Consider the following 23215-nt stretch of genomic DNA (forward strand, 5'->3'; position numbering starts at 1 on the left):
AAGCACAAGGGGCAAATTGCTCTGTAATTCATTGGGAGGAACTGTATGTCCACTGAGGACAGATAAATAATGTTCGAAGTATCTATGGAAACCACCATCTTACACAGGAACAATAAAATTCATAAAAAGACAAACAAGAGAAAAACAACTCCACCTTCAGATACTCATAAGGACAACACTGAGAGCAGGATTTGATCCCAAAGAGATCGGGGCTCACTTAAAGAGATGTGAAGTATGGAAATAAAGGCTAGAGGCTGAAGGAGAAATAGGAGCTCTACAGTAACCCCATGGGGCAGATGTGGGAGACCTAGCTTTAAAATCCATTTATAAATTGGGCTCCCACAGCACTCTTATTCAGATGACTCTCAGCAGTGAGTTTCTTCCTGGGTCATGACATGCTCATTGTTTATGCAGACACAAGGGAAGTCAACTTACTTTGGGTGGGAACAGCGAAGGCAAAAGGCTTTTGAGTAGTTTCAGCTTTGCACTTCCCATCACTGAAAACATCTGACAACTTTTCTTGCCCTCCTCTTTTGTCTCATATTTTCATCCAGTATTTTTCAGCCCTCAGAGCCTCTTACAGCTCAGCTTGGAACTCATTATATTTTTGCACCATTGATCACATCAAAACAAAAGCTTCTTAAGCTCTGATTACCAGTTGTAAAGGAGAAAAAGATGTGAAAGCTTTGTTTAAGAATGGAGCAGTTTTTAATGTAGCTATGATACAGCAAATTAATGCAGCAACAGTGCAAGACCTTATGAAACAGGAAGATAATATTTGTTTTGAAAAATCTTTTTGGTCACACTTATTTTCTCACCCCTGCTCACTCTCCTTGTACTCACAGGCACCAAGCTTGCCCAGGCACTCTGGCAAGATCCCATGTGAGATGAGACCAAGCGTACCAGATACCAAGTCCTCACTGCATCTCTTGGGTTCCTCTTCATAGGCAAGCTAAAAATTCTTGAGCAGGTCTTTTGCCGTCTTCAGGAGCTAACGGATACTACAGTGTGATCCACTTGCCTTGAAATCTCATTTACCTGGGACAGGTGGCTGCTCACTGCCTTTTTTCCCCTCTCATTTTGGGTACTTTAGCTCCCATGGTCTGTCTTCCTGCTGGGAGAGGAGGAGGACAACTTGCACACAGGATGTGCTGTGAGCTTACTGTGATCCTTCTGTTACTGGAGCACAGTTTTCTTCCCCAAAGAGTCATCCGCAGAGGAGCTTTATCAGCACCCATGCCTTTTGCTGACCATGTGAGCCTTATCGGGGTGCAGGCTGCTGGACTTGTCACAAACACATTTTTTCAGCATTTATCCACTTTTAGTGCAGTCGGTCGTGTCCTTTGGTTATCAATACAGACCATTCTTTTAACCTTTGATCTGTTGCTGCTTCTACTCCTCACACACACACACTCTTCATTCACATTTCCTTCAGGCCTGTTGTAGTATTTCTGCTTCTCCAGCTGCATGCCTACCTTATGCATGGTGTACCAGGAGCTTCACTGCACAGGCCATCATCACACATGGGAAAAGGTCTCCTTGGTTTGGTTAGGTTACAGCAACAGCAAAGGCAGTAGGTTTTAGGGCTGCTGTGGTAACCATGCTGCTCAGTCTGCTGCTCAGATGTAGCCAGGTCTCCTGCTCGGAGCTTGTGGCACAGCATGCATGAGCGCAGCAGCAGTGGCAGTCTTCTGGAAGTTAGAGGATGTTGAAATTCTGGAGGGGAACAATACAGTCTGTTCCTGGGTGCCACTACCAGACGCACCACAAAGGTTTTAAAATAGTTTACACCCAAGATCTACTGACAGTTTTAAAGCTGGAGCTGTTTACAGTCTGTCCTGTGCCAAGCAGCTTCCTGTGACAGCACAGGGTGAGACCATTGTCACCAGTGTAGCGCAGACTTGGTAGCGTTCTTATACCCAGGCTTGCAGGGTAAGGCTGGCATTAACCTCAGCCTCTCCCACAAAGCTCTGGTGAGACAGGATAGCTGCAGTTCTCCCATAGCAGAACCACAATGCTCACAAGGAGGCTTTTGTGCACACAATCTTATGAGTCCAGCCTTCTCCCAGCACACAGACACGAAGAAAGGCTGGGACTCTTTCAGTACTTTCCCACTATTCCCAGGCTCCCCTCAACTTTGTGGCTTACACAGCTGACTCCAGTTCTCAGCAGTGCTGTCTGCCCACAACATATGGGAAACTAATACAAAACTGGTAATACTGGAGGCCACCATCATACTTCTGTCTGTTGAAGTTCAGCCTTTCCCTAGTAACAAACTGAAACATTTAAATTCGTCACAGTGCTTTTGACCCATATGCTGCCAGAGGTTAGCACCATTAGCCCCGTTTCCCCAGATGATAAAAAAGCCTAAGGGAGCAGCACATGCCTGGTTCTCTGTCCTCTGGACCACCTCATCCACTTGTCTGGGTAGCTCTCATGTGCCAGGGCTCACAGCACACTCCCTTCCTGCAGAGAGGCAGAATTCCCAGGGTCCAGGGAAAGAGCAGCACACTTTGACTACAACTACTCTTAAATTCATCTTCCATCATTTTGATATATTCTCTGATGTTCTGCCAGACTAACAACAATTTGGAGATTAATGGTCTAGTAAAGTACACACATGACTCATGCTACAATATCTATGCAGTTCTGCTACAACTTTAAAAACAGGCGATAAAAATTGAAAATGTCATTTACGTTAGGAGAAACGTGCTGAAAAAGAGAAACAAAGCCAGTAGAGTCCCATGGAGGAAAAAAGGCATTCCCTGTGTCTCCTTCCTGCTGTCTGACTTCAGGGACGGAGGAAAGAGAAACCATCAGAGTTAAAAGTGTTCATTACTACATTAGAAAGATGCTAGTAAACATAAAGACTAACCACTACATCACACCAAAGGTTCCCAGGATGTGTAAATTTACAGTTATAGTCTTCTGAGAAATAAAGGGGCAGAAGAGGTTCTCCAAATCCCTATTTACAGAAGGACATCTATTCCCAGCAAGGCCTATGGAATCCAGTTAGCATTCTAAGACACCAAGTGGACAAAAAACTGGAAGGTCCTTAAATTGGCAGAGAAATTACTAGTCTCTGCAGCTGAGACATGCTTTGTAACCTAAAAAGCAACTGTAAAATTACTGTCTTTAACATGGAATTCATAGCATGGGGCCAGGTTCTATTGTAAACCACTATTTTTAAGATGAAGTGCAAAGGTTTAACTTCACAGTTTGCTTAACTGCTGTTTGCTCCGCCACAGAAAGGGACCACAGTACCTCTGTCTTATGCCATAGTTCCACCTTTCAAATAAAGTCCCAATTCCCTCTGGTTAATGAAAGAATAAATCCTAAACAACATTGCTGGAACATTCGTTTCTTCTTTTCTGTATGACTTTCATGCCGTTGGTCACAACAGTATTTCTAAGTTTTGTAAACAAGAGCCTGGCCACTAGATTTAGCAGAATGAAGTTCTTTTCAGCTTCCGCTGTTTTCATATTTACTGCAGTCTCAAACAAAGATGACAAACAATAAGCTTCCTACATTATTTCAGGCAGTGAAACTAAATATATAGAAGCTTTAGATCAGCTTACTGAGCACATTCAATTCAAGACAAAATTGCAGATTTCCAGTGCCTTTCCCACAAAGCAGCTGGAGCCAACAGCCAAAGGCTGATTGTGGCCAAGAGCAGATGTTCTCCCTGGCAAGAGCTGCCCCCTCCCATTCTGGCAAAGAGCAGGTGGCAGGGAGGGACAGTTTTCAGCAGAGGAACAAATGCCACTCCATTACCTGTCCTCACCAGCAACCCACACCCCACATAGAAGCTCCATCTTCTCTCCTGCTGCCTGCCTGCTCCCTGGGCATGCACTCTGGATGTTTCCATCCCATTAGCTGTACTGAGGGGTCTCCAAATTCCCTCCATCCCTCACTTTTGGAGGAGTCTACCTCTCTTTGCTACAGCCCTGGGAGAAAGGTGCGGAGGCTGCTGCCTGCCCTGCCCCCATCTGCACTGTCACTTCTGGTGAACGTTGGAAACCACAGCAGCTGAAGTGGTCGTTCCTGTCACTCCGCCGTCTCGGGTGCCCTTCGAGCAGAATGTGACAGTGCTGTGAACCATCTGAGGGGTTGAAGTGGTTTCTGCATCCTGCACTGCTGAGTCACCTTTTCCAGTCAGCACAGAGCTCAAAGGCCAGAGATGGTTTGAGCTTTGGCTGAAAGATTGCAGATAGTTAATGAAGACAAGCTAATTCTCATTCCTTTTTAAAAAGGGTCCATTTTCTTCGCATCTTCTCCCTCAAGAACAATCTGGCATTCACCATCCTATGTGATCAGGGCCAAGACTCTCAGGAAGATCAGAAACAAAGGAGAGAATACAAATCAACTAAAAGCTTTTAACTTCTACTTAAGCAAAATAAAAGTGTTTGGTCAAAGGTGCAAGTTCCAGCCTGTAAACCATTCAGCCACCACATAAGGGTTACTTTTTGGTCAGAAGAGATGTAGCATACAGCTGGATGAAGGTCACAAAGGAGCATGGGACAGCATGGGTCAGACTGATGGACGTATGTCTCCTCATTTCAGAAACTTAATCCCTATGCTGACATCACAAGGGGAATGTGAAAGGCAGCGTGAAGGCAAACAGTGAAGCGGCTCTGCACATCCTCATGGAAAGCTCTTCCCAAGCTGGAAGGGACAAATATGGGCTTCAAAGGGTTTAGACAAGAATATAAGAGGCATAGTTGTAGCATTGCTGGTGGTGGCTAAACACCAGCAGAGTAGTGACAGCAGTGACCACGACACTGCCTGCATCACCCTTGAGTGTGAGCAGCCAGTGCAGGACTAGGGACAGACGGACAAGGAGCCCAGAGAGCAGGCTGGGAAACAGATCTTTCCAGCATTTTCCACATTTGGGGGCAGCGAATGCATGAGAGGATGTGAGCAGATGAATTTGTTCAGTGTGCACTTAGTCGACTCTGTTCCCTTCCATCTGGTCTCTCACACTTTTTCCCTTAACTCATTTCTTTATTTGTACTGCTAATGCAGCACTGTTTCAGAGCACAGGGCTGTTTTTGTGAATCTCCTTGTGTTGCAGCGAAGATTTCCACCCCCCACCCTCCCCCCCAATAACTTTAATCTAAGTGACTTTTACACTTACCCTCCTTCTGTTCTCTCACTTGGGCTGGTGGTGGCTTTCAAGTTAGACAAGCTGAAAGTTATTGCAGATTAAAAAGAACAAGGCTAGGGGACAAGGACAGGCGCCTTTTCTCTTCTCTTTCAGCAGCACAGATTTATGTCAGATTACGCCAGCTGTAGAAGTACACCCTTAGACTCTGCTGCTCTCCATGAAAGCGTACTGGCAACAGCTCTGTGACTAGGAGACAGTGATGGAAGTGCCTGCCATAAACCTTCAGCTCTGCTCAGGGAAGGGAAGTTTCCACTGAGTTGAAAGATAAAGCCAGTTCTCACATCTAGATAACAAAACAATAAGAAAATAGAATTTTAGAAGTGGTCCCCATCTATCCCAGCTTTCAGAAAACCAACAGTGGTGCTTCTCTTTTGAACATGATCTCAAATTTTACAATTTAAGTTTGATCAGTCTCAAGCAATACTAATCCCTTACGGGGTGGCTCCCCAAAGTCATCTCAGCGTATCTACTTCATCCCAACGTTTAGCTCAAACCCTTCTGTCTTTAAAAACATCCTAACTACCTTGAACAAATAATTTCCAAGCTCAGAACTCATCTTCTGTATCAACACACTTCCAACCAGATCCAGCTCTGTGGAACACTGTTAGTGAGCACTGAGCTAGTAAGATGGTACAAAATACCTACCCAGAGGGTATTAACCCAAAATTTTCATTTCCTAGTTGCTCCCAAACCAACAGGTGCTAAAGGTGTAAAGATGTCTTAGGAAAAGAAGAAGTGTGACCAAGAGTGATACTTTTCCACTATACTAAGCTAGTTATGCAACGTAAGAAAAGCCAAAAAGATTATAAATTATTATAGCTTTTATAACCCTTCCCTTTTCAGGTGTCCAGCCTCTTAAATTTACTTTTTCTCCTCTAGAAATTCCTTGAGGGTTTTCTATATGCTTCTGGTAATTAGAAGTCACGAGGCAAACAAAAAGCTTACTGCAGTGGTCACAGTAAAGCTTACTAGAGGACAACCTTCTCTGTCCATGGTAAGGTAGCTGAGTATATACATCAAAAAATTAAAACTGTGAGTTATGGCTGTCCCAGACATATACACAGACACACGGAGACACAGACACAGACACACACACACCCCTATGCATATTTTTTTCCGGACAACATTATCTTTCTAATCTATTCAGAGTTTGAATGGCCAATTTTCCTCCCAAAGTCACATTAGCTGTACTTTACAAGCTTGGCTTGAAGCCTTTTATTTGCTCTTTATGTTTCCAACCACTCTTGGCTTCTTTAGACTTTTTCCTCTGACTTAATTGGTATTTGTACTGGTCCTCCTAGCACTGACAAGCTCCATCTGTAAATCAGAAACGATTTTATACTTTTTAGATCATTATTGAAAATGTCTAATGCCATTGGGCCTCTTGCAGAATATCTCTGGAAACACAGCTGTTTAGTAATTATTTCCTTTGATGAATATTTTTGAGGTTTATTGCTATCCAGGTCTTAATTATTAATAATCCATTAGCTCATTCTCTGCTAGAGAGTCAAAGGGAGACTTCTATAATCACAACAACATCAGAAATTCATCTATTGTGAAGAAGTTTAAACATGGAAGATATTAATATTTGCTGTTTTCAACCACATTTGTTATCTCTGAAAAATAGAACAAGTGCAAATAATTATTTGGAAAATAAAGGACCAGTGCCTTCCCAGTCCTACACTTACAATCAGCTCATGGCTATAAAATAGCAACCAGGGAAGTTAGTTCTTCCAGTTCCCCTTTTGTACACTAGTTCCTAACTATCAAGGAAGTCAGGTTTTACAGTCCCTTAACTTAGAGTCAAGATTTATTCAAAAGTCACTAAGCTTTTAAGAATACATAATTTTTCCTAGAACTTCAGTAAATGAAAACATGCATTAGACAAAATGCAGCCTGTTTTCCCAAATGAGAATCACACCAGGCTTGTGTGACATCTATTTTGTTCGATCAGCTGACTTACTGTGTAAGCAAAAGAGCCTTTAAGAAAGCAAAGACAAATTAAAAAGATCTGCCAGTACTTGAAATACTTCCCATCACCCCTTCTTATAAATGGATTCTCTAACCAAGTTCCAAACCCAAAAGAAATACAATCCTTGAAGTTCTTGCTGCCAACTCTTGAAGGTGGGACTCTCTTTTTCAGGATGCAGATTAATATGCTCACTTGAGGGAACTACATGAACTCATATGTTTGCTTCCATCTGCAATGAGTAATTTCCTTTTCAATGCATTCATTCTGTTATCCCTTTTGACAGAGTTACCGATTTCTACAACATTATTCTGAACGCTACTTTGACAAGTTTTGTGCTCTACAAAATCAAAAGAATAGTAGCTATTAAAACCTGATTATTGAGGTGATCTATCCAGTAATTTAGATAAAACTGATGTCAACCTAAACTGGAAATAGTTCTCCAGGTTACCCACCATCATGCTGCTGGGATATTGCATCAACAATACTATTCTTCCCATTGCCTGAGATATCCCTAGTGTTCCAGTTTGCTGAAAATGAAAATCATTGAGTATAGATCTTCTCAGTAAGTATTTGGCATATTTAATTTCAAATTGTTTTAAAACTTTATTGCCCCCCAAAATGCTAATCTACAAAACAAGCTAGTTAGTTATCGTATGTCCATGAAATATTCCTTCATATCAGAATTCATTTCTCTCCCCTCAAATTTGAAAAAGTATTTAACTAACACTTTTCCAGGATTTTTCCTGCATCACCATTAAAATCTAACCCTGTCCACCTCCATAATGACAATTGCTATATATATATTATTTTGTTCCTAAGACACATAAAATGCTTCCTTTGAATTGCGCTTGGTCCTGCTAAATTTAGATTTCCCCTGACATCTTTACTTTCTCTAAATAATCTTCCCCAATTTACAGTCTGTATTTTTCATCAGATGTTCTCCAGTTCCTCCTTCTCCACTTCCTTGCCATTTACTTGTGTTAACTTCTACTTGCTGCCTTCACTGCCTGAATGAACAAGTCAAAGTTATCCTCATTCTTGATTTTGAAGTGCTGTTCAGTATGTCTTCTTTAAATTTGTGATTTTCCATTCACATTTTTTTCCTCTCTTTTTTCCCATCAGATTTTACTTGATTACTGTTGTATGCTGGAAGAATCCATAGAGAGCGGTCATCTGACAGTGATTAATTCATCATGTATATAGAGAGCTCCAAATCACAGTTATTACCTTAGTACCTTCTAGGTTAAAACAGATATATTTTAGAAGGTCTACTGATTTTCACTGCTGAGTGAGATCACCATCATGCTCTCCCTGGACTGAAGCACACCTAAGTATTTTTCAGTAACATGTATTTTTCAGGTAGTCATGCTTTCTGTCCAAGAAGGTAGTCAACACTAATCTCTAATATAACCTGTTGCTCTGTAGCATCCCAAGCAGAATTCCTTCCTTGGCCATGTTAGTATGTTAATCCAAATATCAAAGCAGAGATGACAGCATCAGTATTTAAAATCAGGCTTCCTAAAACTAAATAGTAGTGTTTCAAACCTGGTTTTTACAGTCCTCGTGGGCAAGGCTCACAGGAACAGGCCTCTTACTGAAACACTCCCTAATAATTCCTTTTTGATTAAAGGACATGGCCTTGGTGTGCATTTGTGCCTTATTTCAAGGTGAAAACTTTCCTGATACCTGATAGATACCGCCTATCCTGGACTCCCCCATGTCAAACCCATTGCTGCCTCTGTAAAAGATACTGCAAGAGGAGTTCTCAAAAACAGTGTCGTGTTTTCTCTCCCCACACACAAAACACAGTTTCTTGCTATTTATGGCACTAATTTTTTTTAGGTTCTTGCAAGACCTGCATGCTCTGCAGGTCAGTCCATTCTGACACCACTCTTCTGCAACTATCCTGAGCACTGTCAGTTTTCTTCAGTTTCCTTCTGTCTCTTTAAAATTCCACTTTCTAAAAGAAGACTTATTTGGTCCTCTTTGCTAAATCAGTTCTCATTATCTAAGTTTCTTCCCTGTGATTCCTCACTCACTAGAAATCTCCATTCACGCATTGTATTTTATTTTTGGAATGAAACTTTTAAAAGACTGGTTTCAAAGCTATTCTTATCTCCCTCCTCAGCAGAGGCAAATTATCTCTAAATATTTCCAGCTTTACTCATGACTGCATAAACTAATGAGCTAACCTTCTCCTTCTGCCATTCTTTGCTTTAAATTTTGATGTACGTCAGACTGAGAAAATGCTTCTTTCTCTCAAATGGTATTCATTACATTCTATGAAGCTAAAACCTTGGGGAGGTCTAGTTTACCAATTTGTTTATTCTAGGGGAAAAAAAGCAATCACATTTTGTTTCCCTGTTGTCATAACAATGATAAATTAGAGACTTCCACCTGGTACTGAACAAGAAACTATCAAAATAGTGGAAACTATTATCCCTAAGCTTCTCGCTCATTTTAAAGGCTAAGTTTCTGCACAGATATTTTTTCAGTGTACTGCTTCTTGCTTATTTGTCTGAGTTCCTGCTTTGTGTTCGAAAGCCCCGCAGAGCACAGTGCTGTCAGCAGTATAGAAAGACGGACCATATTGCAGAAGGCGCTGTAAACAGAGGGTAAGGCACCCAGATAGACAAAAGCTGATACTAAACTAGGAAATGTTTCTGCCAAACGTTGTGTGACTACTGCTGCTACGTGCACCGTGTCAGCTGATTATAAAAGGCAAAGCCTAGTACAAGACATGCATCTTGTAGAAAAATCACGGTGCAACAGAGCTATTGCCGGGTCCCTCCATCGATCCCCACGACAGTAGTTAAGGCCAGAGGGCTGCCCGGCTGCCCAATCGCGAATCCTCTTTTTTCGAGACCATGCACTGAGAGCCCTTCGTACCTAGCACAGCACTGCTTCCAGCCTCAGAGCCATTGCCTCCCACCGCGGTTTTCCAACAGCTTACACTTCCACTGAGTTTTTGCTCTTCCCTCCCCGCCCCCTTCGCCCTTGGAGAGCGGCCCCGGCCCCGCGGGCAGCGCGGGCGGCAGCCGGGACTCGCAGCCGGCTCTTCCCTGCCGCGGGAGGGAATCCCTCGCACTGACGCGTCCAAACTTCTGGCAGACGGCAGCGCGGAGCCCCCGCTCCCGCCCGCCCCGCTGCACCGCCCGGGGACCCCCCAGTCCGCGGGCACCTCCGGCTCCCCCCGGCCCCCCGCCCGGCCCCCCCAGTCACAACTCGGCATTGTCCCTTCAGGAGCGACCAGGAGTCCAAGGGCTGGAAGATGATGTCAGCCGGGGGCGGACTGCGGCAAAAGCTGCGCCCACCCCGGCAAGCCCCCGCCGCGGAGCCTTCGCCCACCGCCCGCAGCGCTCCGCGGGCGCGGAGGGAGGGACGCGCCGCCCGGGGATGCCGCAGCCACGGCTCTCGCCTGACTGGCACATCCTAAGGAGCTCCTCATGAATATGCACAGCCTCCCCCGAGTGCTGGCCGCGGGATGCCGCCACCCTGGGGGCTCCCCGAGGAGCCCCGCCGCACCCCCGCGCCCCTCGCCGGGGGTGAGGGCTGCCTTTGGAGATCAGCGGTTCGCTTCTGTCCTTACCCTTTGGCTCGTCCATCAGTGCTGGTGCTCGCTCCCTCCTTCCTCGCTCCCCCCCTCTTCCTCTCTCAGCCTCCGCCGGCTCCGAGCTGCCTTAGTGAGAGGTGCTCATGAAAATGGGCGCTTTAGTGGTCCATGGCTGTGGGAGGGGTTAGTTTAACTCTACATGACTCAAATCCATTTAACTTGCAGGCTTGACCTCCTGGTCTCCTCAAAGCAGATTACCTCAGAGCTACGGCGTTACCAGCACCTCGGGTTTATCCGCCGTCTCGGAGGGTCCCGCACGGCCGGGGACAGCGGAGCGCGTCCGGAGCTACCCGAGGGGACGGCCGGCTCCACCGGGCCGTGCTCTGGAGCAGGACTGCATCCCTGGCTCGGGGCAGGGGGTAGACGGCATTGTGGCTGCAGAGAGAAAGTCTTTTGTTAGGGATTTTTTTTTTTTGGGGGGAAGGTTTGTTTGATTTTGTTTTTCTTAATTCGCAGAAGACCGAGCAGGTACACTCCATCGACACAGGAACTGCCCTGAGAGGAGAGGACCTTCCTTATTTCCAAATATGAGGTCCAGCCCACAGGAAAAAAACCCCACCAAATCATGAAAGGAGACAAAGTTGCAATAGCTGCTCAAAAGTAATCTCCTGTACCGACCTCACTCATAGAATGAGCTCTCACCTCCAGCTGCATCTCCAGGGGAACTTCAGGAAAGAGCTGATTTTAGCCTACTTGCCTGGAAGGCCTGAAGGGAACCCTCCCTACACCACTTTTTATCCCTGACTGACTTCACACAAATAAGAAATATAGGACAGTGGAAGAGTCTTAGCAACTTTTCTCCATATCTTCTGACATTCAAGTCCCATTCTAGGCACAAGTGGCCCCACACTCCCAACCTACAGATTTGTCAGCCTCCCACTCCAAAGGAAGTTGCCAGCCACCCTGGCTCTTTTGTTTCCTTCTCAGACTGGTGAAGACCAGCTTCCCAGCATCTTCCCTGCGAGTTACCCGGAAGGTGAAGCCACTGGGGCACAGGCCATGAGCACCTGCAGCCAGCTGCTGTGCCCTGCCTGTGCCAGAACCTGCTCCCCTCTCAGAGGTGTCACTTTATGTTTGCAGTTGGACAAGTGAGTGCACAGCCCTACAGCTGGAGCCCATACGGCTCTGTGCCTAGCACCAACTTCCAGAGGTCTTGCCCCAAAGAGAGGCAGGAAGAGCAGGATTCTGATGCTAGGACCTGGCAAACTGCACCTGGGCATGGGCTTTCAAATCCCTTCCATTATTGCAGCCCTGTCACAAACAATGACCAGTACTTTCTCCTTCACAAATAAACGTTCACTTGGCTTGCATCACTCCAACTGAATATACAACACTCCTGTTTATAATCTTTCTTGGAATAGGAAAATAGGGATCAACATCATAAAACAATATACATAATTAAGGCTTTAGTGAGTAGATTCTTTCTAAATTACTGTTAGCTTTGGTTTAAAAGCTCAAGGAGAAGTGTTTTAGCAGATGAAGCTGAAGGTAAACTTTAAGTATTTATCATCTTATTGAGAAAAATTGGCCTGGGAAGTACAAGGGTCAACTGACCTAACCTGCAATGATAATGCAGCAACATTTTTAGAGGGCTTAGCATGGCAGAAGTAATTTTGTTCACCTTGAAACATCATTATTAAAAAAAATAAGAGTCCAGTTGATATAATGTTTAGTTAAGAAATGCAACTTTAAATGTCTTCACTATCGTAAATAACTGCACAGATGTATCAGTAAGAAATACTTTTTTTTTGGAACAAGACTGATAGAAGTATGAATGCTTATGAACCAATCACACACTGATTTCTGTAAAGAATGCTTGACAGTAGAGTATCATCGTAGGAAATAAATCACATATATATATATATATATACACCACACATTAAAGAAATTAAACCCAACCAAACAGTAGTTTTAAAAAATAGTTGGAATTTAGGACTGATTTTCAAATGCTGTGCTTAGACCCACTACTGGTAGAAACTCAAGAATCTAAGCTGGGCTTACCAAAGAGCTCACCTAAGGGCTGAAGAGTCCAAATTTAACAAGCAGAAGGTATATACAGGCCCCTCTCAGAGAAAGATAGACATGACTTCATGCCATGTTGAACCTCTTAGGATGCCCAGACTGGTGTATTTCAAGTCCCTTCAAAATGTATATATACCTGACAAACCACAATAAGCTCTTTTTTACCCATCTGCCAGTGACAGGTTTTGTGGTTAGGGTTTTTTTCCTGAGGAACTTCAGTTTCAAACTGAGACAGATGAAACTTTTATGGGGAAGGATGATACACTAAGAGTCACTGATCACGAAACAGACAGCAGTGTTTTCACATAAGGGGAAGTTGTTACCTGGAGCGTATGGGCTCCATGGGGAAGGGTTGCCATGAACGATAGTTATGGTCTATTACACCTAAAAGCATCCAGGTCATTCACATAGTTACAGGGAACAGATTTCTGTGTTGAAAATGATCTACTTTAAGTGATGGACTGATAAACATGTGAATAGTATTCCCACAGCTACAAGAGCAGTGAATGGTATTCTATTCTGCAGCCATTAAGTTTAGGTGTAAGGGACAGCAACGAAACAAGGACAACTTTTCCTCTGTCACAGCCTAAAGGGAAGGGTGGACTTCATAACCTCATGTGACATGAGATGCGGAGTTCCCCTTCCGCAGAGGGTCAGATCCACATTTGCCAGAGCAGTTTTGTTGGCTCTGACGCTCCTCCTGCCTTTGGGCAAACCCCTGCCTGCAATCCACAAACTAGCAAAAGGCTTCAACAGATTCTGTCACAGTCATTTCCATAAGAAAACAAAATAAGGAAAAAAAGTGGCCCCAGAGGCAGGCATTTGTACTTAGATAAGGCTCCAGACATTGTGAGGAGGAAGCTTGAAAACACAAATAAAAAGAGGAAACCAGAGAGCTCAGGATGTAGTTTCCACACATCTTGAGCAGGGGGTAAGAATAGCAAAAACCCAGAGTGCCACTCTTCTACTCCCAGGACAAAACAGCATCCTGAGCAGATTTGGAGGAACAAAATATGTCTTGGATATCCATTTTCCTAGCCACAGTAAGAACTTAGTGGCAGTCACCTTGCTCTAAGTTTACACAAGTTGTGTGTGTGTTTGCCTGTGTCTAAAAATGTGAAACTTCATTATGTCTAGAATTTGCTGTTTTGCAGATGAGGTATGCTGCCTTTAGGACTCAGAAAAGGAGCAAGAGTGAGTGAGCAGTGGGACATCTTAGCTCCATTTCCAGAAAACAGGAGACCGATCGAGGTGATAAACACTGAAATCCAGGGCCAGAATCTCTCAGCTTTGGGATGGGGAAAGGAAACAGCCATTGAAAAAAAAGAGTTAGGGAGCCTGGGAACAAACTTACAGGCATTAGAAGCACAAGTAGCTTGTTTCCACAGAAAGAACTGCATGGGCCATTCACTTTATAGTTGGACTTGATGATCCTCATGGTGCCTCTTCCAACTCAGAATATTCTGGATGATTCTTCTTCTTCCACCTTTTTTTACAGTATTAAATCTCTGCCTTTTTTTAGTCATCAGTAAACATGACTGTCACCCTTACCATTCCTCTCTAATATAAATCCCTTTAATTTCTTTGCTGTTTCTTGCATCAGACCATATGTCTACTGCTGGTTCCTTTTCCACTTTAATTCAATTTCCTTAGAAATCCTGATATTATTTTGTTTTGAAGTGCAACAGAGAAGGCCATTTAGCTAGTCTGAAATTCAGCTACTACTCTGTCATTATTTCTGTTGGCAGTTCTCTTCTCAGTTAATGTTAAGATTTCATAGCGTTTGCCCACCTCTGTTTATTATTTTTGTGATATAGGGATCATAGTGCTCCAATGACATCTGCAGAGCATCCTGTTAATTACTTATTTCCTGGGTTTGTATGATCTCTACAAAATTGAATAGCACAGAGGTAATGATGCTCATTGAAACTGTCAGAAAAAGTTCCTGTATTTGTTTGTGGAGGTGAATCAATTTTCTAATTAATTTGTTAGGTTTGGTTTTCTAAACACTCCCAGCTATTGAAGAAAAATTATATTTTTACTCAATAAATGAAACAAGTTAACACCCTTGTTAAAAATCCACAAAACTTCAGCAAAACATGCAAACAAATTCCCACTCAGCCTCAGAACAACAGAAGCAACATGAATGATGGGCGCTGACAGTCATTTGAAAGAAGTGGTACTAAAGACCCATTCTCAACCTTTGACTGCCCACCCAGTTTACATGTTCATTAGCAAATTATCTATTAGGTATAATTCTATAACATGCTTGCAGTGCCTTATTCTATAGGTTCAACATACCTTTGATACTAGTGTCTCATAATATCATTAAAGATTCTATTACTTTATTTAACTTTGCAAAGACACATTAACATAGTAAAAGTAAAAACAGTCTTCATAAGCTGTACAGCTTAGTGTAAAACCAAAAAGTATATGCTTCAAAGAAACATTTCATATTGCTCATTATTCAAGTGCCTATTAACAAAACACCAGTTGCTCTTTCTGCTCAGGTTATTTCATGCACTGGATATTTTACCCATGTCAGCAGTAAATATGCTAACCCAAATTATACAGAATCTTCAATGTGCTTGGCAATGCTAACAAAACCATCACAGTCCCAATCATAAGCAGCACCCTGCCCTAAAAATCTACTTCTCAGATTGTTAGTCATCGTATTTATACAGCACATCAGTATGTCCCTGCTGGCAACAAAGCTCTTGTTTTTCCTTCCAAGCAACTGCAAACAGAGCTAGGCATAACTATTATTATTGGCTTTTAGCAAATACATGAGTGTAAGTGGTATTTCCAAGTCTTTCGGTCTTTCAGTCTAATGGTTTCCATCTTCCTATTGTTTCATCTGACGGGAGAGGCAGACAATCCCTAATAATGGCTCACTAAACCAAAAATTTCCAGCTTTCCAATGCTCCCGGAGTAGGAAGCCCTCAGGACCAGCTAATAACAACCTTAACCTCCTATGTCTCACTTTCAATATTGTGGAGCCACCAGTATCTAGAAGAGAAAGGAGATATATAAAAAGAAATAGTTTATGAAAAGGTATTCCAGTAGGAGAAGGAAAAAGTTAAGAAAAACATAGGAAAAAATATTCTCAAAGCTCTAAGAGGATATAACAAGGAAAAAAAAGTATCAGAACAATAACTACATCATAAATAATTAAGGGAAGACAGTGAGTACCAGTTGCTCCATCTAACAACCAGAATACCACCCAAACTTAATAAGTGAAAGAAAAAAATAAGAAAAAGTAGATTAGCAGCATGCATATAGGCCTTGAATAATTGATACCTTAAGACTGAAAAAAGGAGACCATTTTATTACCAGCCCATCTCGATGGTTTTATGACCAAAGTTAATTTTTGTCTTATTAAATCTGAATGTATCATGCAACACATTAGTAGCTAAGAAAAAAATAAATATACAAATCACCTCAAAGCATATATTAAAAAAAAAAAGAACTGTACATATTTAGACCAGATTAAGTCACTCATTTTGATATTTCTTCAAAAGGATAAAAGTAGACAGAATGTGGAAAACATGCAAAAAATGAAAAATTTTAAAAGAAATGTTTTTTAAATGTCTGAATTCAGCCTGACTACCCACTCACCCTCTGTTAAGTGATTTGGTCTTTAATAAGTGAGCATCTTCAGAGGAAAACCACTTGCAGCACGTTGATGCATTGCCCATCAGACGTCACTCAGTCAACAGCAGAAGAGAATTTGACTGTGTCCATCCAAAGGGACTATCTGAAGACAGTGGTAAAAAGGCAGAAGTTTTAAAACCCCCAAACATCTCTAATTTACATATGTTTGTTAACCACAGTCATAAATAAACCCATGATAATTCACCCACCTACTTTCCTATGTTCTAGAAGCATAAAATGTTTTCCCTTCTAAGAAAGCCTCAAATGTAAACTTTGCTTTGGGAAATAATTAAACATCAGTTTGTGTCTGATTATTTACTATCCTTTATTAAAATCTTCACAGATGTAAAAACCTGCTGCCTTCTCTACATCCCACCTTGCTTCACTATGTGCCTGCACTGAGTTTATGCATGTCCATGAGCACCACGAAGAAGAGAGATGCAAGTCTTGGATATTATCAGATATAGAGATGCAAGTCTTGGATATTTTCAGATTTTCTTTTGGATTCCCACTAGGAGATTTTTCTCTCTATGAATTTATGTACGTATTACAAGACTTCAGTTACATGCATTTCAGTGTGGTCATCTTTATTGAGTTGTTGAGAGATTTCCTGTTCTTTAATTTTGCATTTCAATAGACTACATAAATGCAGAGAAAAAGGAGACTTCAAAGAAATATTGAATTAGAAAATAATATATCTTAAGTTTATTGGTGATTGACATTTATTACTTCCACAGGTTCTAGTCCTTTTGCTTTATATGAAGTCTTCATCCCATTTCAATTCTCTTCGAATTAGCTGAAAAAAATAAACAACTGTATGTTTAAAGCAAGCATTTTTTTAAAGTTTTTAGTACTTGCATTGATTTATGAGTTTGGGGAAAAAGGTTAAGTTTGATAAGTTTCAGTTATGTCAAGCTTCATACTCAATTCAATGTTGAGACACTAAGTTAGTTTATGAAATACAGAATTTGTGCATATATTTATAAAAGGGGATTGGTTTGAGCTCCATAGATTTCTATATAATGACTAAATGATATAAATGGCTTTCCAACCCTTCTAAATTCCTTAGTGTAATTCCATTTTTCCACCACTGACTACAAGTTATTAACTTCAACGCTGTATTCTACGCACAGATCTGCCTCCTTACTAAATATACCTAGATCATTTCAAAGCACATTTCTCCATGAGCTGTTCTATATACCAAATGTAAGCTTTAATCATTCAGCATGCAGGAAGCATTCTTTCATCCACTTTTCCCATGAACATGTCTCCAACTTGGCATCCAGTCTTAACTGTCATTTTTATTGTCAGTATTTTCCCCATATAATCTCAACAGTGTCTTCACCTACTTAAATGTGTAAGTATATTCTTGTCCAACAGTCTTGGTTCTAGAAATAGCCTTTCTACATCTCTCAGCATCATCAGATGGCTGAGTCTTTTCAAGTTGAAAGCATTTCTTTCTTAAGTTAAATATCTCTGTTTCTCTCATTCTGTGGCTGAATCATTAACTCTTCAAACCTTCAATCTGACAGCACCACTAAAATAAATTCTGTTAACTCAAATCTCCATTCAATAAGGTGTTTTCTACAATAGTTATTTCAGGTTTTTTCAGCTTTATTCTAGTATGTATGAAACAGTTATGTCAGTATTTCACCCAAGCATCTTTTGGAAAAAAAGGAAGTTAGAAAGGGAACCAAATGCTGTGAATAGGTATGCAGAAGGAAAGATTTATGTCTGAAAAATTATTCCCAACCAAAAAGATTTATGAAGGACTAGGCAAATATGCTTGACTGTCTTTTTAAGAAATTCCTTCAAGGAAGTTTCTTTTCCAAGGGAACTGTCACATTTCCAAAGATTTTGCGCAACACACTTCCTGGCACAGTGGTTTGGCTTTTTTTTTTTGCCTCACAAATGAGTTACCTTAACTATCTCAGTTAAAAATTAGCAGGCTCTGCAATCAGCTTTCAGTTGCAGAAAAAACCCTATTATTTGCGTGAGGCTACCCTTCCCCAGGTGTGCTCACCACACTTGGAATAAGAATTTAACCACCCATTCAGATCCTGCTGGTGATATTTCCAGAAGAGATTTCATTCAACAGCAGCAATTGCAGTAATGAAGCAAAAAGCAATACACAGCCTTGGGTGACACTCAGGTCAGGAGGGGTGGCAGGGCTGGAGCAGCACCAGACTGGATCAGGAAGGGATTCTGCACCAGAGCTCCCCAGCTCAGCCCTTGCCAGCTCCAGCCCCACTGCAACCAGCAAGACCCTGCAAGGAATGGATAGCAACTCCCACTTCAAGGCAATAATTTGTGAGCAGATATTAATTTAAATACTCTGCAGGATGGCTGTCAGACTTTTAGGACAGCAGTTCTGTTGTTTGATTCATAGGCTTTCAACAGATTTTCAAATTACTCAGCCCTTACACATCTAAACATCAAAATACAGCATGTAAAAAGAAAAAAAAGAAAAAGTTTTTAGCCCTCTGAAATTGTCTGAACTAACAGGTACATCAATTCCATTCACACTTTTAGTTTTTCAGTCTACTTCTTAAAAGACTTCGGAGCAAGAAACTAGTGTAAAAAAGTAAATCCAGTGAATAATTCCAGTTTCAAACCCATTAGAACATCAAAATTTCAATCTTAACTCAGATTTCAAATGTCATAAGGGTTTACGGGAAGTTTCTTTCTCTAAATGGGTAGCTGGGTCATTAAGCAATATTTTTGGACCAATGCAAAAAGCTGCAGAAAGAACAACTGCCTTTAGGAACTACTGATTTCACTTCTACTGTTCTCTCTCACATAGAACAGACTTCCTGAAGCACAGCTGTATCTACTGGAACAACATTACATCACAGAAAATCTAATAGGCTAAAAATATCTCCTGTAGGTATAATCTTAATTATGCTTAGGTTAAAAAGATTTAGTAACCTTGGAGATAGAAAACAGTGTTAGAAATTATTATTTTTAGCATCAAAGAACTTCTCCAAGCAACAATACCACACAGTGTAAAAATATACCAGGTCAGTACACTTTGGAGATTTCAGATGTTTTAGCCTCTTATGGTCTAAAATACAATACTTTTAAACTACATTACTCTGGAACGATTTTTTTTTTTTTTTTAAACTCACAAATCTATACTCCATAGGACCAAAGAAAGTACACAAACATTCAAAGTTGTACAGGAACTTTAAGCATATTATCCTTACAAACTAAGCTTGGTTTAAGAAAAATGGTGTTTTTCACTTGCTTTCAAGACAGTGTTCACTGCTTTAAATAATTTGCAATATTGAGAGCACAAGTTCCAAGTGGCAGCCTAAACTTGAATTGAAGACAACAGTAATTTCTCCGGGTGTCATGTTTTCGTATGTTCTTCATAGCTTAAAGTCCTCAGGCTGTAGTCACAGGCAGAAGTGCTATGCGAGAGTGCTATGGCAATAACAATCCACATTCATTATCGGGTCCTGTTAAAACATGTTTGTGTAGTGACAGTTCCCCGATGGTCCTCTCCTGGTTTCTTCTCTTATGAGCATGCTAAATGGGTCTGCTGGAGCAAACACAATAGCATGCCAACCTCTCCATCTCCTCCCTGGGAAACAAGTGCGAGCGAGTGAGTGAATGTGACTGTAGGAGGAAATAATTGAAAGTACCGTGTGAGTAACTGTCTGTTAATAACAGCTTGCTTATATTATTAGCAACCTCATTTCTGCTAAATAAAGGAGAAATTCTTCTAATATTGATAGAGAGACGCTCCCTAACTTGACGCCCTACCAGGGAAATGCACTGCGTACTGATACTTGCCTGACTTTTGTTAGCTATGTAAAGAATCCACACAAAAATTTCCTAGCTCAGAACAAATGAAAATTTGAGTTTCAACACAGTGACAAAGCCTCTAGAAAAATGTATATACCGAAGGTTCATTAATAAGATTTACTAGGAGGACATATATGTATATCAGTCATTAATACTCAACATTTACCAAAATCCTCAGATTTCTAATGGGTTTCTTTTCCTCATGTAACAACTTTTACATGCTGAACAGGTGGTAAGATTTCCCAGCCACAAAGGGCAGGGTCACACTCTCCTCCACCAAAGATCAATTTAAGCAGGCTGAATAAAATTGAACAGCCCTGGAAAGCACAGAGGTCAGCTCCTCCCTGGAGCCACTGAACACTGCCACAGTAACTGGCACATGCTTCCCCATCGTAAGAAAACAGACTTTAAGACAGCTTGGTTTAAATGCAGGCAAAATTAAATACTTAACATGGGAACAATAGGGTTCTTTGTGCTGGGGAAAGATGTTTTTTCCTCTGAGTGCTGGCAGATTAGCCCTGGTCTATTTTGCTTCTCTTTTGCTCCGAGTGCTTTTCATTTTAATTTTTTTTTATACGCTGTTTCAAAGAACAGTCTGGAATTCAGGGAAAAGCATTACCTACCGCTGTGACAAAGGCCTGCCTAGCAGTATGAAATAGGAAAATGCATTTTCCCAGAGTAACCTTTCACTTGAACTTATCAAGCTCCTAGAATTTCAGGAGGGGGCGGGGTAGGGGGCTGGGTGGGCTACGTGAGTTTGTACAAACACAAACACTGCCAACCTCAAGCTGTTAGTCTTTTCTTGCATAGTTTCCATTCCTATCCTTCAGCTCCTGCCTCAGCAGTATTTTTTCTTTCATTTTTTAATGTTTCACTTTCCTTTGCTCCCTTCTCCATCTATTGGTTGCTCTTTCTCTTTTAAGTGCTTCCTTCTTTCATTTTCTAGTAGTCCTTTTCTCCTAAAAATATTTCCTCCTTTCATATTTTGATATCAGGCTTTTTCACCTGAGGTTTTAATCTGTTTCTTTTCTCTGTAGAGGATTTTGAGCGTCTTCCAGTTGTTACCATTGGTGTGCTTTTATGCCTAAGAAACCCTGAATGAAATGCTGCTAAACTAGGTTTAAAGTATGAAAACTTGTTTTACTTTAGAAAAACAGTAATAACATTACTTTAAATTGTTTCCAGATGTTAAAGTTAAATACAACAGTATATACAGTGTACCAATGTTGCATAATTTATGCAGCAGCTTGTCATCACTACTCTAAATGACTACCAATAACTGAGACCTGGCAAACATCCTGCAATATAGCTGCTTTGATGAAATGATTTATTTGTCACCTGCAGAAAGATGGCATGTACAATCTTTAATTTTTAGAGTATTTGCTAACATTCTAATAACTGCACTCATTTAAGCCACAGAATACTGTTCATATCCTCACTAGTAATTAATTCTTTATTTGCAGGAGACAACTGCAGCTGTTGATTTTTATCCCCAATTTTTTTCCTCATCCCTTTTTCTCATCCCAAAGTATGAATCCAAAAGTTCTGCAGATTGACCCTATTTTCATCTTAATGCAGTACAGCAATAACAAAATGCAGGAATGCAGTACTTACATTAAAATTATATATTTAGACTCACATCTGTACAAGTTTCCCAAGAAATGATAACTCTACTGGAATTTTTCCAGGTAGTTTTCATCTTCTAGTGGAAGTTGGATAATTATGGTCCATCCCTTTAGTTTGATTTAATATAGACAACTTAATCCTACCATTAATTTATAGTGGGGAGGACAAGTCTCAGCAGTAATTAGTATCACCTCTCCACACTCAACCAGTTCTGCTCACTGTTCCTTTTTTTACCTTCTTGGTCTCATTGCATCACCCTTTTCCAGGTAGTCTTCTGTACCTTTAGCATCCTCATGAATCTATCAGCCAAGCTACTCTTGAATAAACCATCTTCCTTGAGTTGTTTCCTCAATTACCCTTTCAATAAGGAAATCTATAACCCTACCTTACCCTCTAAGAAACTGTTATGTGACTATAAAGAAATAAAGGCAAGGATAAGACAAGCAACAAAAGTCCTGCAACACCAAATCCTAATGCCAACCCACCGAACACCATCCCTCAGGACCTGCTGCCCAAGTCCTGATCTTACACCCTCAGCTGCAATTCAAAAAAAGTGAGTTCAAGAGGAATTCAGGACTTCAGCCAAAATTCAGCACAAGAGTAAAATAATACTGGTCATTCAGGCTGGAGTTGGAAACTCAAAGCAATTGGCAGCCACTCTGTGAGTGCCACAGCATTAGGATACTGACCACATGAGCTGTGCTGCTGCCTGGGCACTGGGGACTAGGCAGCTGCCCCAGGATTACTGTTGAAACAAGTGTCTAAAAACTGTAAGATTCATGAAGAGTTCATTTATGTAAAACAAAACAAAACAAAACAAAAAAATCCTGCTGTAATGTTCAAGATTCTTGAGTACAGGGGGAAAAAAAAAAAAAGATCCAAACCCAAACAAACCAGGATTAAGCTGGTTTTGTAATTACCTGTTTCTTTGGTCTCCTGATTCAGGGTGTATATAGGTCTTTCTTATTTTCTCTGCAGAAAAGATAAATAAATATAACAAAAAGCATTGCTGAAGTGGTGCAGCTGAATGTCATGAGTTCTTGTGACAAGACCACATGCCTCTATCGGGCCTAAAGTCTTTTACAAACTGAGTAGGTGGGATGGTATTTGAGAAGCATCTCCAAAGCACAGTGCTTTTCAGGATTGCCTGTGCCTCCTTCAGTTTTACACAGATTTTTAAATCCTTACCATAACAAAAATATTCTTTGTTTTTATCAGAGTAGCATTTTTGGCAGTTTCTTGGAAAGAAACAAGTGTCTCATTGGAATTTAAATCACCTGGCAGAGAAACTCAGAGACAGGGGCTTGCAGGGGCTGTACAAGTGTATTTTCTAAAGAGCTGCAATTATGCA

The 23215-nt window shown here is 41.2% G+C and overlaps 1 protein-coding gene across 7 annotated transcripts in view; it reads right to left on the bottom strand.

Annotated features, from left to right (window-relative positions):
* ENTPD1 (ectonucleoside triphosphate diphosphohydrolase 1) overlaps positions 1–22803 on the bottom strand; it is a 45026-nt gene extending 22223 nt beyond the window's left edge. Inside the window, exons 1-3 of one of the 7 annotated variants that reach the window (XM_050338889.1) lie at positions 16393–16531; positions 10729–11127; positions 5138–5450 (exon numbers count right to left, since the gene is read on the bottom strand). Coding sequence is in view for 1 of the 7 variants with exons in the window: in XM_050338888.1 (XP_050194845.1) it covers positions 10729–10744 (16 nt within the window). In the remaining 6 variants the exon portion in view is untranslated. Of the gene's footprint in view, positions 1–1038; positions 1454–1475; positions 2843–5137; positions 10106–10389; positions 10405–10728; positions 11128–16392; positions 16532–22784 lie in introns of those variants that run through there. The other 6 variants (XM_050338888.1, XM_050338901.1, XM_050338920.1 and 3 more) reach the window with 6 other exon arrangements.
* Between the last annotated feature and the right edge of the window lie 412 nt (positions 22804–23215).

This window comes from Myiozetetes cayanensis, unplaced genomic scaffold (genome assembly GCF_022539395.1).
Source record: "Myiozetetes cayanensis isolate MyiCay16 unplaced genomic scaffold, myiCay2020 scf10, whole genome shotgun sequence".
Lineage (NCBI taxonomy): Eukaryota > Metazoa > Chordata > Aves > Passeriformes > Tyrannidae > Myiozetetes > Myiozetetes cayanensis.